Source organism: Ursus maritimus, unplaced genomic scaffold (assembly GCF_017311325.1).
Source record: "Ursus maritimus isolate PB19 unplaced genomic scaffold, ASM1731132v1 scaffold_8, whole genome shotgun sequence".
NCBI classification, from domain to species: Eukaryota; Metazoa; Chordata; class Mammalia; order Carnivora; family Ursidae; genus Ursus; species Ursus maritimus.
In genome coordinates, this window is record NW_024426996.1 from 31,513,646 (window position 1) to 31,527,356 (window position 13,711).

At 33.6% G+C, this 13,711-nt stretch overlaps 1 protein-coding gene across 4 annotated transcripts in view; it reads left to right on the forward strand.

Annotated features, from left to right (window-relative positions):
• The window catches only part of EPHA5 (EPH receptor A5), a 334,944-nt gene that overhangs the window by 27,969 nt on the left and 293,264 nt on the right, over window positions 1–13,711 (forward strand). For all 4 annotated transcript variants that reach the window (XM_040625400.1, XM_040625402.1, XM_040625401.1 and 1 more), the window contains exon 2: window positions 5,715–5,779. In XM_040625400.1, coding sequence (XP_040481334.1) covers window positions 5,715–5,779 — 65 coding nt within the window. The remainder of the gene's footprint in view (window positions 1–5,714; window positions 5,780–13,711) is intronic.

The following is a 13,711-nucleotide window of genomic DNA, read 5'->3' on the forward strand; positions in this document are numbered from 1 at the left end:
CTTCCTTCCTTCCTTCCTTCCTTCCTTCCTTCCTTCCTTCCTTCCTTTCTCTCTCTCTCTCTTTTTTTTTCCTGAAAGAGGTTATGCACACGGGTTGCTCAGAATTGAGAAAAAAAAATTCTCACATTCATTGTCTACAGAAATACTGTTGGTTATGGATTTTTGCCTTCAAGTAGAGGGGTGTCAGAAATCTACATAACACTCCTAAACTTTTAACATAATTTTTACCAAATTTACAAATTTAGCTTTCCAATGGGAAACACATGTACTCTTTCCCTGCACTCATATTGTCAAGTGTTGTTCTTTGTTCCCTGCAGCAGTTGTCAAATTATAAAATTTAGCCTGGAAGCAAGAAATCACATCTGTGCTGATTGGGACCATGGAGAGAGGCTGGACAGCTGTACATCTGGGGTTTGTTCCCACAGATCAGTAAAATGTGTGCTATAATTGAATCCAGTAGCTTTTCTGATATTGTTAAATGAAAATCAATAAGCAAGCATCTATCAAAATCCTACTGTATGCAATGGGACTTTGATTCACTGCCTTTAAAGAAAAACAATGCCATCCTATTTGCTACTAATCCAAAGTGTTCTCTCTTCATACTGTGGTGAAGGTCCAACTATCATTACAGTTGTGTTTGTTTGTTTACGTAAAGATCATGGGAAAATCATAGAAATGAAGTAAGAGCACAAATATGCCACTGGCACTCTGTTTTACCTTCATGTTATCGAAGATCACACATTGTTTCATAGCCTTGTCCAACTCATGGTGGTGGGACTGAGTGTCCTTGAGCTGTCTTTTGACTCTGTAAAGTTTCAGAACACCTTCATCCCAATGTATCATTTTCCTGGAGAATCTAATAAATTTGTTTCTGCTTTTTATGACTAATATTAGCAAGATGTTAAGGAGGAAGATATGGAGTCAAAATGATACACGGAAAGTTATGAATATCTGAAAGTTATAATCATTGAAGAACATATTTGAATTATTAACTCAAATTAATCTTTAATTGTTAGAATGTGTGAAGTTGAGAACTTTGCAATCTTCTTATGCATATTACATTTTACTTATTCTATCCTTTCCTTCCCCCGCCCTTGAATCCCAACCAAAAGAATGAGTTAGCTACTCTCTGACTTTTCTGAAAGTAAGTTTTTAAAAGGTTTTCTCTGTTTGTTCAAAAAAGCATTAAAATTATTAGTGTGTAGTAATAAAATTAAAGTATACTTCAGATTAGTTTGAATTAGTTTCAATTATAATCTGTTATTTGGTTGGATAGACATTGAACTTATTTTTACTTCATAAAAATTCCTGTATTAGTGAATCTTTTTTTTTTTCCTATATAAACTTTAGGAGTCTGTAATAGACTATATACTCATTGACCTCTGAAGAGTTATTTCTCCTGGAGAATCAGTCTTCTTAATTACTGATGAGAATACCAACCAATATGCCCATCTTCATTGTAATTATAAAATGGCTGAGGGAAATGACCTTGAAGGCTGTCTTTCAATTTAATAGTGTGACTTTATTTTAAAATACAAATAATAGAATAAAAACATTTTCCATAAAATTTCTGATATCTAATTAATGTCTTCCAGAGTAATTGTGGTATCAAACATTCCCTCTAATTATATTCATTAGTGGTTTCTCCCAGACAAGTTTTAATTAAGTTGTACAATGAAGATCAATATTCATTGTGTATTCATTGCAATTTACAACAAGCATATATACTGTTCAGAACAATTTAATTACTGTAATTGTTGCACAGAAGATACTTAGTGACTGTGCTCCATTACTGCCAATCTCCCCTTTTAATAAATTCGGTAATGAAATTGGGTAATGAACTTCTGAAAATTCCCATTTATGTATACCCTATGTCTAAACTTCTGGTTTTTATGTTACTATCTTAAGTAGTGGAAGAAATGGAGGCATTAATAATATCAGTGTCGTAGTGTTTTTTCATGCATGCCATCATGAATGTGGAGAAATTATTAGAGCATAAATACGAACACTTATAATAACAGTTATTAGTTATAGAACAATAATTTAAGGGTGTTGGGTAATAAGAATAATCTATTTCCCACTACATACAATTTCAATTTTTATTACTCTTATTTCCTTAAATAGTAGTATTTTAATTTATAAGGAATGCCTCCACATATGCTAACTTCTAATGAAAACCATGTTTCTGCTGTGCTGCACAAAGCATGTGAAAGTAGAGGTTTTCTGGTAGCTTAATAGGGGTATACCAGGCTTTCTTAATTTTGGCATTTGTGAAATTTAAGCCAGATAATTCTTTACTGGGGGCGGGGCAAGTTTTGCTGTGCATTGAGAGATACTTAGCTGCATACTTAATTTCTTCCCATGAGAAGCCAGTAGCAAATACTCCTCCCACCTCCATTTTTTACAATCAGAAATGTCTCCAGACATTATCAGATGCCCATGTTGAGAACCACTGGCATATGTTGATTCAGACACACCCTCCTGATCTGTCCACTGACCAAATGATTCATTAATGAGACAAACAGCTATTCAACTCTTCTGCGTGCAGGCTAGGTTCATAGGCATGAGTCAAACATGGTATTCTTTTAAGGGAACAGTACAATTCTGTGTATTCAGTGTTTTTGAGATAATAATTGGGTGCTAATGGAATATTCAATAATAATACTTTATCTAGATTTAAGAAAGGGAATAGAGATGGTTTCCTAGAGTTAACAGTTCCTGAAATATGTTTTGTTGGACAAATGAAGTTAGTAATTCAAAAGGGGCAAAGGACTTTTGAGACAGCTAAAGCAGCACGTGCAAAACTTGGGGTATAGGAAGCTAACACTCTCTATGTCTCTGTATCTATACATCTATATATCATATATATCTCTATTTCTGTCTCTATGTAAATATCTCTATCTATCTATTTATATCTATCTATCTATCTATCTATCTATCTATCTATCTATCTATCTGCCTATCTAACTATAATTTTAATTATTTTTCCTGAGACATCAAATTCCAATTTTCTCTGAATTATATGAACAAAATTATAATATAGTAATCTGCAAGTAATTGCTTGAAACATCTAATTTTGCATTTTTTTCAATTTCTAATTTAGTAATCATATGTATAAGTATCTTCTTTGCATTGTGAATTTGATGAAAACATCTGTTTCCAAAACAAAAACAATTTTAGACAGTAGTGGGAAGTGACATATGTGTACATCTTATAAACCTCCTAATCTATTTCTTTGAAGAAAAACTTTTGACAAGATCATCATAACAAAGAGAATGTACATTTCTGTTGTGGGAATTTTCATGTGTTTAGTAATGTATGCTGATATTGAAAATTCCCAATAAATGTGTTAACAGCCAAGCTAGTATTTTGAATTCATTTGTTTAATTTCACATACTATAAATATATGTATTTTAAGCCAAAAAGGAGTTAAGAATAGTAATTTAGATTAAAGTTAATTCAAGTGAGGGTAACTAAATTTTAGAAAGACATCTGGAATTCTGTTGGTAATAATGAATATTTGAAGATCCACATGTTACTAAGAGGTCTACAAGGAATGTTGTGTTTCTTATGGCAGGCTAGTTATGAATTCCTAGAATTCCTATTCACATCAGTTTGCCACTACAGGATTAAGTTCAATTTGACTGCCATCATAGTAGAAGGCCTTTAGTTTGCTGATTTGCTCTACTTTATCAGGTCTACACAGATAGGCTGCGGCTCAATATCAAAGGTGAATCAAAGGAATCATAAGGATGAATAAACATAACGATTTAGGTTCTGCACTCCCATGGTATTTAGTCATGTCTAGACATAGCCCTTAGTGTCCCAGAAAAACTAAAATGAGGACAAGGACATTTAAGTTTAATGTAGCTTTATTCCCATGGAAACTAGAAAAGCCAACAATAGAGTAAAAAGAGTTTGGATCTAACTAAAAAATTAGATTTAGTGGGATGACTGGTGCATTTACAAGGTCAGTGGGTAGTGGAACAGTTTTGGTTTGTTTTCTGTTTTTGCTGTTTTAAACAGTAGTTTTTCAGCTAGGCCAATTCCTTCTAAAAAAGAATAATCCAAAAAATTATTTATTTTATTATTCTGTAAAGCCACTCTGATATGTGTAGGCTAAGGATGATACAAAAACATTCTATAGGCATGAATTTTTAGAGTTAAAGAGCTCAGAACCTAATGAGAGAAGTAGGCAAGTATATTGAATACATACACATCATAGAAGGTTGCCATATATATCTGGTATTGAGTATATTTCTGTGTTTTCTAAAACTTTTAAACTTTTGATTTATCTTTATATAACTAGTATTATTATAGACTGTTAACTTAGTGTATAAGATATATATGTTTACATGTGTTATATGAAATAAAACCATGGATAATAAGGCTTACATGCACATAATTTCTATAGTAAGTAGAAAATTTTTATTTCAATTATGATCCTAATGTCCTTGGTTGTAATAATTTTATATTTTCTTATAGGAGTATTGTAACACATTTCTCAGCCTATCAGCTGTTACTACTTTAGTATTCCAGCTTCACACTTACACACTTACAGATAGTTTTTTGTTTTTTTTTTTTTTTGTTTTTTTTTTTTAGAATTGGTAGCATTTCAAGGTAGTGGTTCTTGAATGCAGTATAACGAAGCTTCAGTACCTTTGACTAGGGATAACCCAGTTGTTTCTCTTTGGGTCCATATGCCATGCTCATTCAAAGTGGTTCAGCTGCTTGGTGGGCCAGGTAGATCACTTGACATAGCTATAATAGCCTGGAAAGATGATCATGTGTGACCCCGGTCTGAAGCAGTTTGACTACTCAGCATCCTGTAAGCTAGTTTAATTTGGCCGGTTGGGGGGAGAACATTAGATAAACCTGTCAAGTATAAACATTCTGTGTGTGTATGACTGTTGGTGCATGTGTGTGTACACACTCTTNNNNCTTTTGTAATAATGATATTCAGACTTGCATTCTGGAAGTTCCAAATATTTTAGTATAACCAGCCATAATTGAGGTCTGCATTTCAAAAATGTGGCTGATAGTTCTATAAGAAGCACATTGTAGACTATGGTTATTTGTAAGTAGAAGATATTTTTGGGAATGCGGTGGACACTTAACTCTAGCAACAACCCTGAGAGCTGCTATAATTATCTTGGCTTAGTTATGGGTGTGTAGATTTATTTCTTAATTTAACTTTTATAATTTGGATTACAGATTTCAGTTAATTTCACAAAAAATCTTGCAAATTTGGGGATAGCTTATTTCTGTTTAATGTAAATTATTTGTTAATTGTTTCATAGTAGCTTTCCAGAAGAAAATACAATATGTTTAGTCACAAATTTATGGCAGCTTAATCCCCACATCGAGAGCCTTTAAAGGAGTGCTATAGTCCTTACAGTTTTCTATGGACTTTCATTTTTTTTTCTTTTTCTTTTTCCTAATTATTTTCCTTTATTCTTGTTTGACAAAAAAGAGTACTTAGAGTAATGACTTGTTTATGTATATTTTCTGTAATTGTTTTCTCCAAATGTTTATTCCAAATCACTTCTTCTTGTGCATCCAAATAATGTTTTCATTAAATTATAACTCTCATATTCATGATGAATACTTAATTTAATTTCAGTTATATAAGAAATATGCACTTTAATAACACTATGAAAATAGTGATACTTTTTTAATACCTTTGACTCAGTTATGTGTTCTTTTTCTTTCAGTGAATTTATTGGATTCACGTACTGTCATGGGGGACTTGGGATGGATTGCTTTTCCAAAAAATGGGGTAAGCCTTTTTGATATTTTCCCTACAACTTAAGCTATCTGAGAAGACATCATGTTAAATGTCACACATGAAAATTCGCTAAACATATTTTGATTTGCTATTATCCTGCTTATATTGAATAAAAAATAATAGTTAACATGTCAATGACTAGTGTTGATTCAAAGACAATTTATTTTGTGTTTTGTTCACTACATTAGGGAATGAAAATAATATCAGAAATTCCTTTAAATTTGACTGAGATTAAAAGTTTCTCAGACTATCAAGTCAGTAATCAGTCAATGGTTTTCTTTCAATTTTTGAATTTTTCTTCAGTGAAAACTTTCAGAAAGGTGCTTCATTGGAAGATTTTTATAATCAGCAATTGTTTTTGCTAGTAATTTATTTTACTGGTGTACATTAGAAATAAAGTATTAAGGGTAATAATTAGGTAAACCATTTTTTAAAAAATATGCATATTAATGTATAATACTAAAAATCTCACTACGTGGATTACATTAAGAAGTATTCCATTATCTTCTGCTCAATTAAAAATATATCTATATTATCAGATGGAAAATGAATGTAAGTAAAATATTGTGACATAAAATCATTATATTACATGGAAAATATTAACTGTATTGCATGACTATTATATTAAAAACAATTCAGATTTTGAGAGATTTTTATTTATATATAACTTTAATATTTAACTATTTTATAATTTTCAGACTCAAACTACCCAAATCCATTATAGAACCATTTTGTGGCAAGGACAAATAGTATTTTTCAATACTCTATTTTGAGAAAATAATTTAAACAATTTGAATATTTAAAACTTTATAGTATAGTGTATATATGTAATTCATTTAGAAAATTATTCACACTAATAATAGTTCTTATGGCTTCCAAAGTTAATTTTGGTGTAATTAAGTAATCTAATATTGTCATAACCCAAATAGTTAAAACTTTTTTTTTTGCATTTGATGAAGAAATAAGGTACATTATTTAGTCCTTTACAAGCAGAGTTATTATGGAGGTTAAACAAATGGTATTAATTGTTCTAATTCATAATTTATATGCTAACACGATAATCTCAGTGTGATTTCTTTCATTAGCATGGTATTTCTTTTTGGTTGTAAAAAATTATGTTTGCATTTAGAGATATACTATAAATAAAGTAGATTAGCAGATTGTTAAGATATTAGGACATAAATATATGCCAAAGGGAAAAAATGTAGTACCAATCAGATATAGCCAGTGCCAGCATAATGGTGTATATTCGCTTAGACTCTCTTTTATCTCTCTTATGTTTTTCCTTTCTGTTCTCCTCCTCCCACCCCTCATCTCAGATTATTTTTTTTCTTTCATCTATCATCACCCCTATACAAGTAGAGGGCTGGCTAATATCCATCTATGAGAACCTAGCTATATTTTGTACTCTGCATTTTTTTCACATACCAAAAATGATTTGTTATGTAAATATTTTAAATTGCCCTTTCTGGGAAGATGGCTGATAGGTGAGGCTGAAGTTAATTTCTTAAAAGCCTGAGAAAATATGTCATATTCCCTTTGAATTTAGTTTTGTGTGTCTTCGCTTTCTGTCCAAAAGTTATTCAGAAAAGGTTTGTCAGTGGGCGCCTGGGTAGCGCAGTTGTTAAGCGTCTGCCTTCGGCTCAGGGCGTGATCTGGGCGTTTCAGGATTGAGTCCCACATCGGGCTCCTCTGCTGGGAGCCTGCTTTTTCCTCTCCCACTCCCCTGCTATGTTCCCTCTCTCGCTGACTGTCTCTCTGTCACATAAATAAATAAAATAAAATAAAAACAAAGAAAAGAAAAGGTTTGTCAGAGTGCCTCTTTGAGGGTAAATCTGATTTGTAGTTGCTTTTGCTGCTAAAACCTCGGGGGAGACGACTCAATTTTGTATACGAATTTTGTATAAAACACAATTGTTTCCTTTATAACGACATAGTCCCTTCATATCCAGAATGAGCCCTTTCATTCTAATAACTCTATGCTTTCTTTTTCTTTCCATTATAATTGTTAGTATACTGTTGATTTTGTTCAGTTTTTAATTTTTAAATTTTTTAAAATTTTAATTAATTAATATATATATATTTTTAATTTTTGAAAGAGAGAACATGAGTGGGGGGTAGGCAGAGGGAGAGAGAGAATCTTAAGCAGGCTCCACACTCAGTGCAGAGCCCAATACAGGGATCAGTCCCACGACCCTGAGACCATGACCTGAGCTGAAATCAAGAGTCTGATTGTTAACCGACTGAGCCATCCAGGTGCCCCTTGTTCAGTTTTTTAAACAATGAGTTTCTTTTTCAATATTCTTACAGTGTTTGAGTTATGTTTCTTTTGACATAGCTATGCCTGATGTAAATATTAAAGAAAAAAAAGTTAAGGTAGAGAAACTTAGTGAATGTGCATTTGCCCAAGCATATACTTGTCCACACTTGTCCAATGTGTATAGAACATAGGTGTTTTATTTTGTGTTATGTCATTCAAATACAAAATAAAGGAAATTTTAAAATTATAGTTTAAAGAAATGAGTGTTCAAAGTGTAATTAATTCTAATAAGAATTCATTAATATATTACTCCATTGTTAGTAGGCTGTGCCATTTATGATTAGATAAGCAATCTAATTCTAGGTTAAATATAGATAAAAAGCAATGCCATCCAAAGTTGTGGAGTAAGGGCCTTTACAAAAATTCTTCTCCATAAAAGCCATGAGAAAACTGGCAAACATTGTCAGAATCAATTTTCCAGAACTCCCGAAATTAACCAGTCTTGGAATAATACAAGGAACATTTATGCAAGAAAAATGTTGGAATATTGTTAGAACAGCAGCACTAAATTTAGCATTTAAGAAAAAATTTAAGATTAAATTAGGTTAAAAATTTTCATTATTTATTGAAACTGGATATTTTTTTCTTTTGTTTTATTTTAATAGCTTTAGCATTTTAAGGTGCCTTATGTCCTTTCCTGCCTCTTCAGCTGTGAGGTAGCCTTGAAAAACCAAAAAAACCTGCTGTCAAGGTAAAAAGCAGCAGGCTAGCAGGCACTGGAGCGGCAGAGTGGAACATGAGATTCTTCAAAGACTTGATCCCAGGGAATTGTCATTATTTGATCTGATAGCTTCCTGGAAGACTGTTCTTGTAAGGCTGTCTTGGTTTGCTCTGACTCAGAGCTCCCCCAGTCTGAAAGCCTTTATTATACTAAATAAATAATAATATTCTCCTTTTCAGAACATTTTTCAAACTTCAGGCCTTAGGAATGAATATTTTATTTATTTACCCCAAATCTGCACCTAAGAATTAGGTAAATATTTAAGACGAACACTGTCATCCATCCCTTAAAGTCATGCACACGTTCCACACACTTCTTAGAAACAATCATTGCTCCTGTGATAACTTTTTCTTCGCTTGTCAGCTCCTGGACTTCTTATAGCTATCTCATAGTTACTCTGTGGTGTTTCTACCATTTGGCTCAGGTCCTGCCATATAAGAGAACTTCAGCAAACATGTATTAGAAGAATAACTTACTTTAATGTTTTAAAATATGTAAAATGGAGCACAAATTACTGAGATATAGTTTTGCATAAAGATTTAAAAAGCAGGACTGAGAGACTTGGACTGAGAGAACTTGGCACAGTTGTTGGCATTCAGTAAACCTTCTTTCTTTGAACTTTTACTGCCTTTCTATTCTCCTTAAACCAAGAGATCCAACAGGATTTTTGTTTATTTTTCCATATCAGCATATCCATTTGAATTCCTTGTCAGCACTTGAAGATTGAGGAATTTCGTATAAAATCTGAATTTTCAGCTTCTCTGTTTACTTGGAAGTTTCAGAATGCTGGAACTAGCAGCCTTCTACGACCTCAACAGCCCAAAGCTGAATAAAGGTTGCTGTTTTGTGAGAGTCAGAAAATTATCCTCCTTGACTCAATTTCCATCTAATACTCTTTACTGAAGTTGCCAGTCTGTAATGTTAGCAGTATATTAGAGTCATTTTTTAATACTGTACAACCATTGGGGTGCCTGGGTGGCTTGGTGGGTTAAGCGACCGACTCTTGATTTTGCCTCAGATCCTGATCTCAGGGTCCAGAGATAGAGCTGAGGGGGGATCCGCCCTCAAAGCACTGAGTCTGCTTGTTCCTCCTACCCTCCCTCCACCCCGCTGTGTGCCTGCAGACCTATGCATACTTGCTGTCAAATTAATTAATTAATTAATTAAATATTTTAAAAAATATAATCATCAGGATTTTTGTTTGTTTCAGGAGGGTTTTTTTTTTTTTTTTAAATCTCTGATTATTACATGCTGAGATAGTTTCTTCCTAGATTTTGTTTGAGTAATTCACCTTAATCAGGAAACATCATTGGAATTTGGGCTTCAGCATGTGCTCTTTAGCCACAGTATGTGAGAGAGACCATGTGTGTATGCGCATGCACTTCACGCACACGCACTTCATGGTAGTAACTTAAACTCTCCTTCCCTTTTTAAGTCTGGACATATCTAGAAGTACTGTGTTACAGCGAGGCTTGCTTTTTATTTTCTGCATTCATTCATTCAGCAGGTATGCATTGGGCACTTAGTATGTGTCAGTGAGTTTTCTAGGCACTGTGGGTAGAGCACTGAAGAAAACCAAAGTCCCTGACATCCTGGAGCTTGAGGCAACATTATTATTTTTAGAATGCATAATCAAAGTGTGTTCGAACAATGTAGTAGAAGAAATGCTTTCTAGTCCTATCTTTCTATAGATGTACAAAAGTGGCAGAGAGGTGACAGTATTTGCTCAAGGTCATTCTGGTAGTTTGTGCCACACTGGGAAGAGGACATGTATTATATTTGGCACATGTGGTATCATATCACTGTTTCTAATTGTCTTCCCATGAAAAAATACTTTTGCAAGTACTGTAAATTCATTTGATACTAACGACAATGCTAAAAAAGATACATAGTATTCTTCTCGTAGATGAGGAAAGGGAGGCTCAGTAAGGGTAAGTGAATTGCCCAAGGTTAGGCAGCTGGTAAGATACTGATTCTGTTTCAAGCCCAGGTCTTCCAGGAGACTGATTATTTTAAACCAGAGGCGAAGTCCTCCAAACAGTTAGGTCTCCAGAGACATGACTAGGTTCTGGATGGTGCCCAAATTTTTAGCTTATATAAAAGAGGAATTGATGCTGGAAAGGAAATTCACCTTAAAAAAGTTTTAAATGAGCCAGAGTGGGTTGCATTCTATTCATTGCCAGATCATAAGTATTTGAAAAAATGTATATCCGTAATTCACAATTGTTTTGGGGACCTCTGTGAATCTTAGCTTTCCTAAGTGCTAGGTGGGGTTGTGTGGCTATTATGTCATTTGTTTTGCAGTGTTGTTTTTAGGATAAAATACGATAATGTTATTTCAGTGCACCACTTGATCCCTACACTATCAAAGAAATAGAGAAGCTGTTGGTTGATTTAAAAGCTGCTTCTCTATTGCTGTTTCCGGATATATCCAGAAAGCAGTGTTTTGGTAGTTAAAAGCAGTAACCTCTCACCTATATCTTTGGCATTTAACTATTGAATGAAGTCAGTAGACTGCAAGAATTTTCATATTTCAACACCCAAACATGAGACTCAGTACTCTAATCTCACTTTGAATAAAATTAAGGGGAAGAGTTATAAACTAAAACAAAATTTTTTTTTCCAGAACTGGCTTTTAATTGGAAACAAAAACAAGCAAACAAACAAACAAAAAACAACAAGCAAAACACAGATTGACTTCTGGCTTAACTGATGTAACATATGCATAGTCACGTTCAATTCTAAATTTAACTGCTTATTTGAGTAAGGTTTTTTTTCCTCCAGAGCAGCTATAATTAATATCCTATATTGAGGTTCTCAATCTTTTTCAGTCTCAACCTATTGGGAGGACATAATCTTTTTTTTTTTTTTTTAAGATTTTATTTATTTATTTGACAGAGATAGAGATAGCCAGCAAGAGAGGGAACACAAGCAGGGGGAGTGGGAGAGGAAGAAGCAGGCTCATAGCAGAAGAGCCTGATGTGGGGCTCGATCCCACAACGCCAGGATCACGCCCTGAGCCGAAGGCAGACGCTTAACGACTGCGCCACCCAGGCGCCCCTGGAGGACATAATCTAACAGCAATAATGATTCTTAAGAATGGGACTGAGGGATAATAAAGAGGCCCTGAGTTTGTTGATTTCATGATGAACTCTGTTGTTATCTCTACAGTTTTTCTTTTATGTTTTCATAAGACTTTATTTTAAAATATTTGCAAATTGAGACACCTGGGTGGCTCAGTCAGTTAAGTGTCTTCCTTTGTCTCAGGTCATGATCCCAGGGTCCTGGGATCCAGCCCCGCATTGGGCTCCCTGCTCAGTGGCGAGTCTGCTTCTCCCTCTGTCTGTCGCTCCCCCTACTTGTGCTCTCTCTCTGCCAAAAAAATAGATTAAATCTTAAAAATAAAATAAAATACTTGTAAATTTTATAACTATTTTACTTTTTTAAATGAATAGACTTTATTTTTTAAAGAAGTTTTAGTTTTACAGAAAAATGAGCAGAAAGTATGGAGAGTTCCTATTACCACCTCAATATCCTCCTCACCATTTCTATTGTTATCATATTGCATTAGTGTGTTACATTTTTTACAATTGATGAACCAATATTGACACATTGTTATTAGTTAAGGGCCATAGTTTTTATTAGGGTTCACTCTTTCTGTTTTACATTCTGTCAGTTTTGACAAATATGTAATGATATGTATGTACCATTACAGTATCATACCGAATAGTTTCACTGCTCTAAATATCTCCTATGCTCCACCTATTCATTCCTTGCTCCCTCCCTCCCACTTTCCTTCCTAACTCCAGGCAAACACTGATATTTTTACTATCTCCATAATTTTGCCTTTTCCAGAATTCCATGTGGTTGGAATCACACAGTATATGGCCTATTCCGATTGGCTTCCTTCACTTAGCAAGATGCATTTAAGGTTCCCCCATATCTTTTTGTGGATTGAGAGTGATATATTTTTTTATAATAGAATATCGATATTTTTGATATCCAATTTGGGATTTGGGGAATTAACATTGTCCTATAATTATAAGAATTCCCTTTCTGCAAATCTTTACTTTCCCATAAATGGCATGTATAGTAGCAAATTCCATATCTAGACTTTAGAAAAAGATAAGCAAAACCTTCAAGAACTTATTTTTTTTTAAAGTGAAAGTGATGTTGTACAAATCCCATTTCAATTAAAATTATGAAAGTATTTAGAATAGATGAACAAACTTAATAGCAATACATTTATCCCAATTTTCTGATCAAATCATTTGGGTGAATAACAGTATAACCAATAGACTCTTCTCAAATAACTATTTTCTAGGGGTGTCTGGGTGGCTCAGTTGATTAAAGATCTGACTCTTGGTTTCAGCTCAGATCATGATCTCATGATCCCATGATCTTAGGGTCCTGGGATCGAGTCCTGTGTCAGGCTCTGGGCTCAGCAGAGAGTCTGATTGAGATTCTCTCTCTCCCTCTCCCTTTGCCTCTCCCCCACTCTCTCTCTCTAATATAAATAAACAAATCTAAAAAATAAAATAAAAACATAATAAAATAACTATTTCGTCACTTAAGGCTTTCCTCTCTCTCCCTTTTTTTTTCTTCCCTTAAATTGTCAGTCTTGTATCCATAGCTTTATCAGCCTATCTGTACAGACCCTGAAGTTGGATTTTGCTTCCTTTTAATTACATTAAATTTATTTTAGTCATCTTCTGGAGCATTTAACATTGATTAATCTATATACTCTAAGCATAGATGTAAACAACATTGTTTTCAGGAAAATTTTAGCAAGTGTTTTCAAGGCTTATTCTTAGGAGAATAAAATTAATGGTCATGATGTTTGTTTAGAGTGCATTACGCTCTTATGTCTCAGAAATTCCAC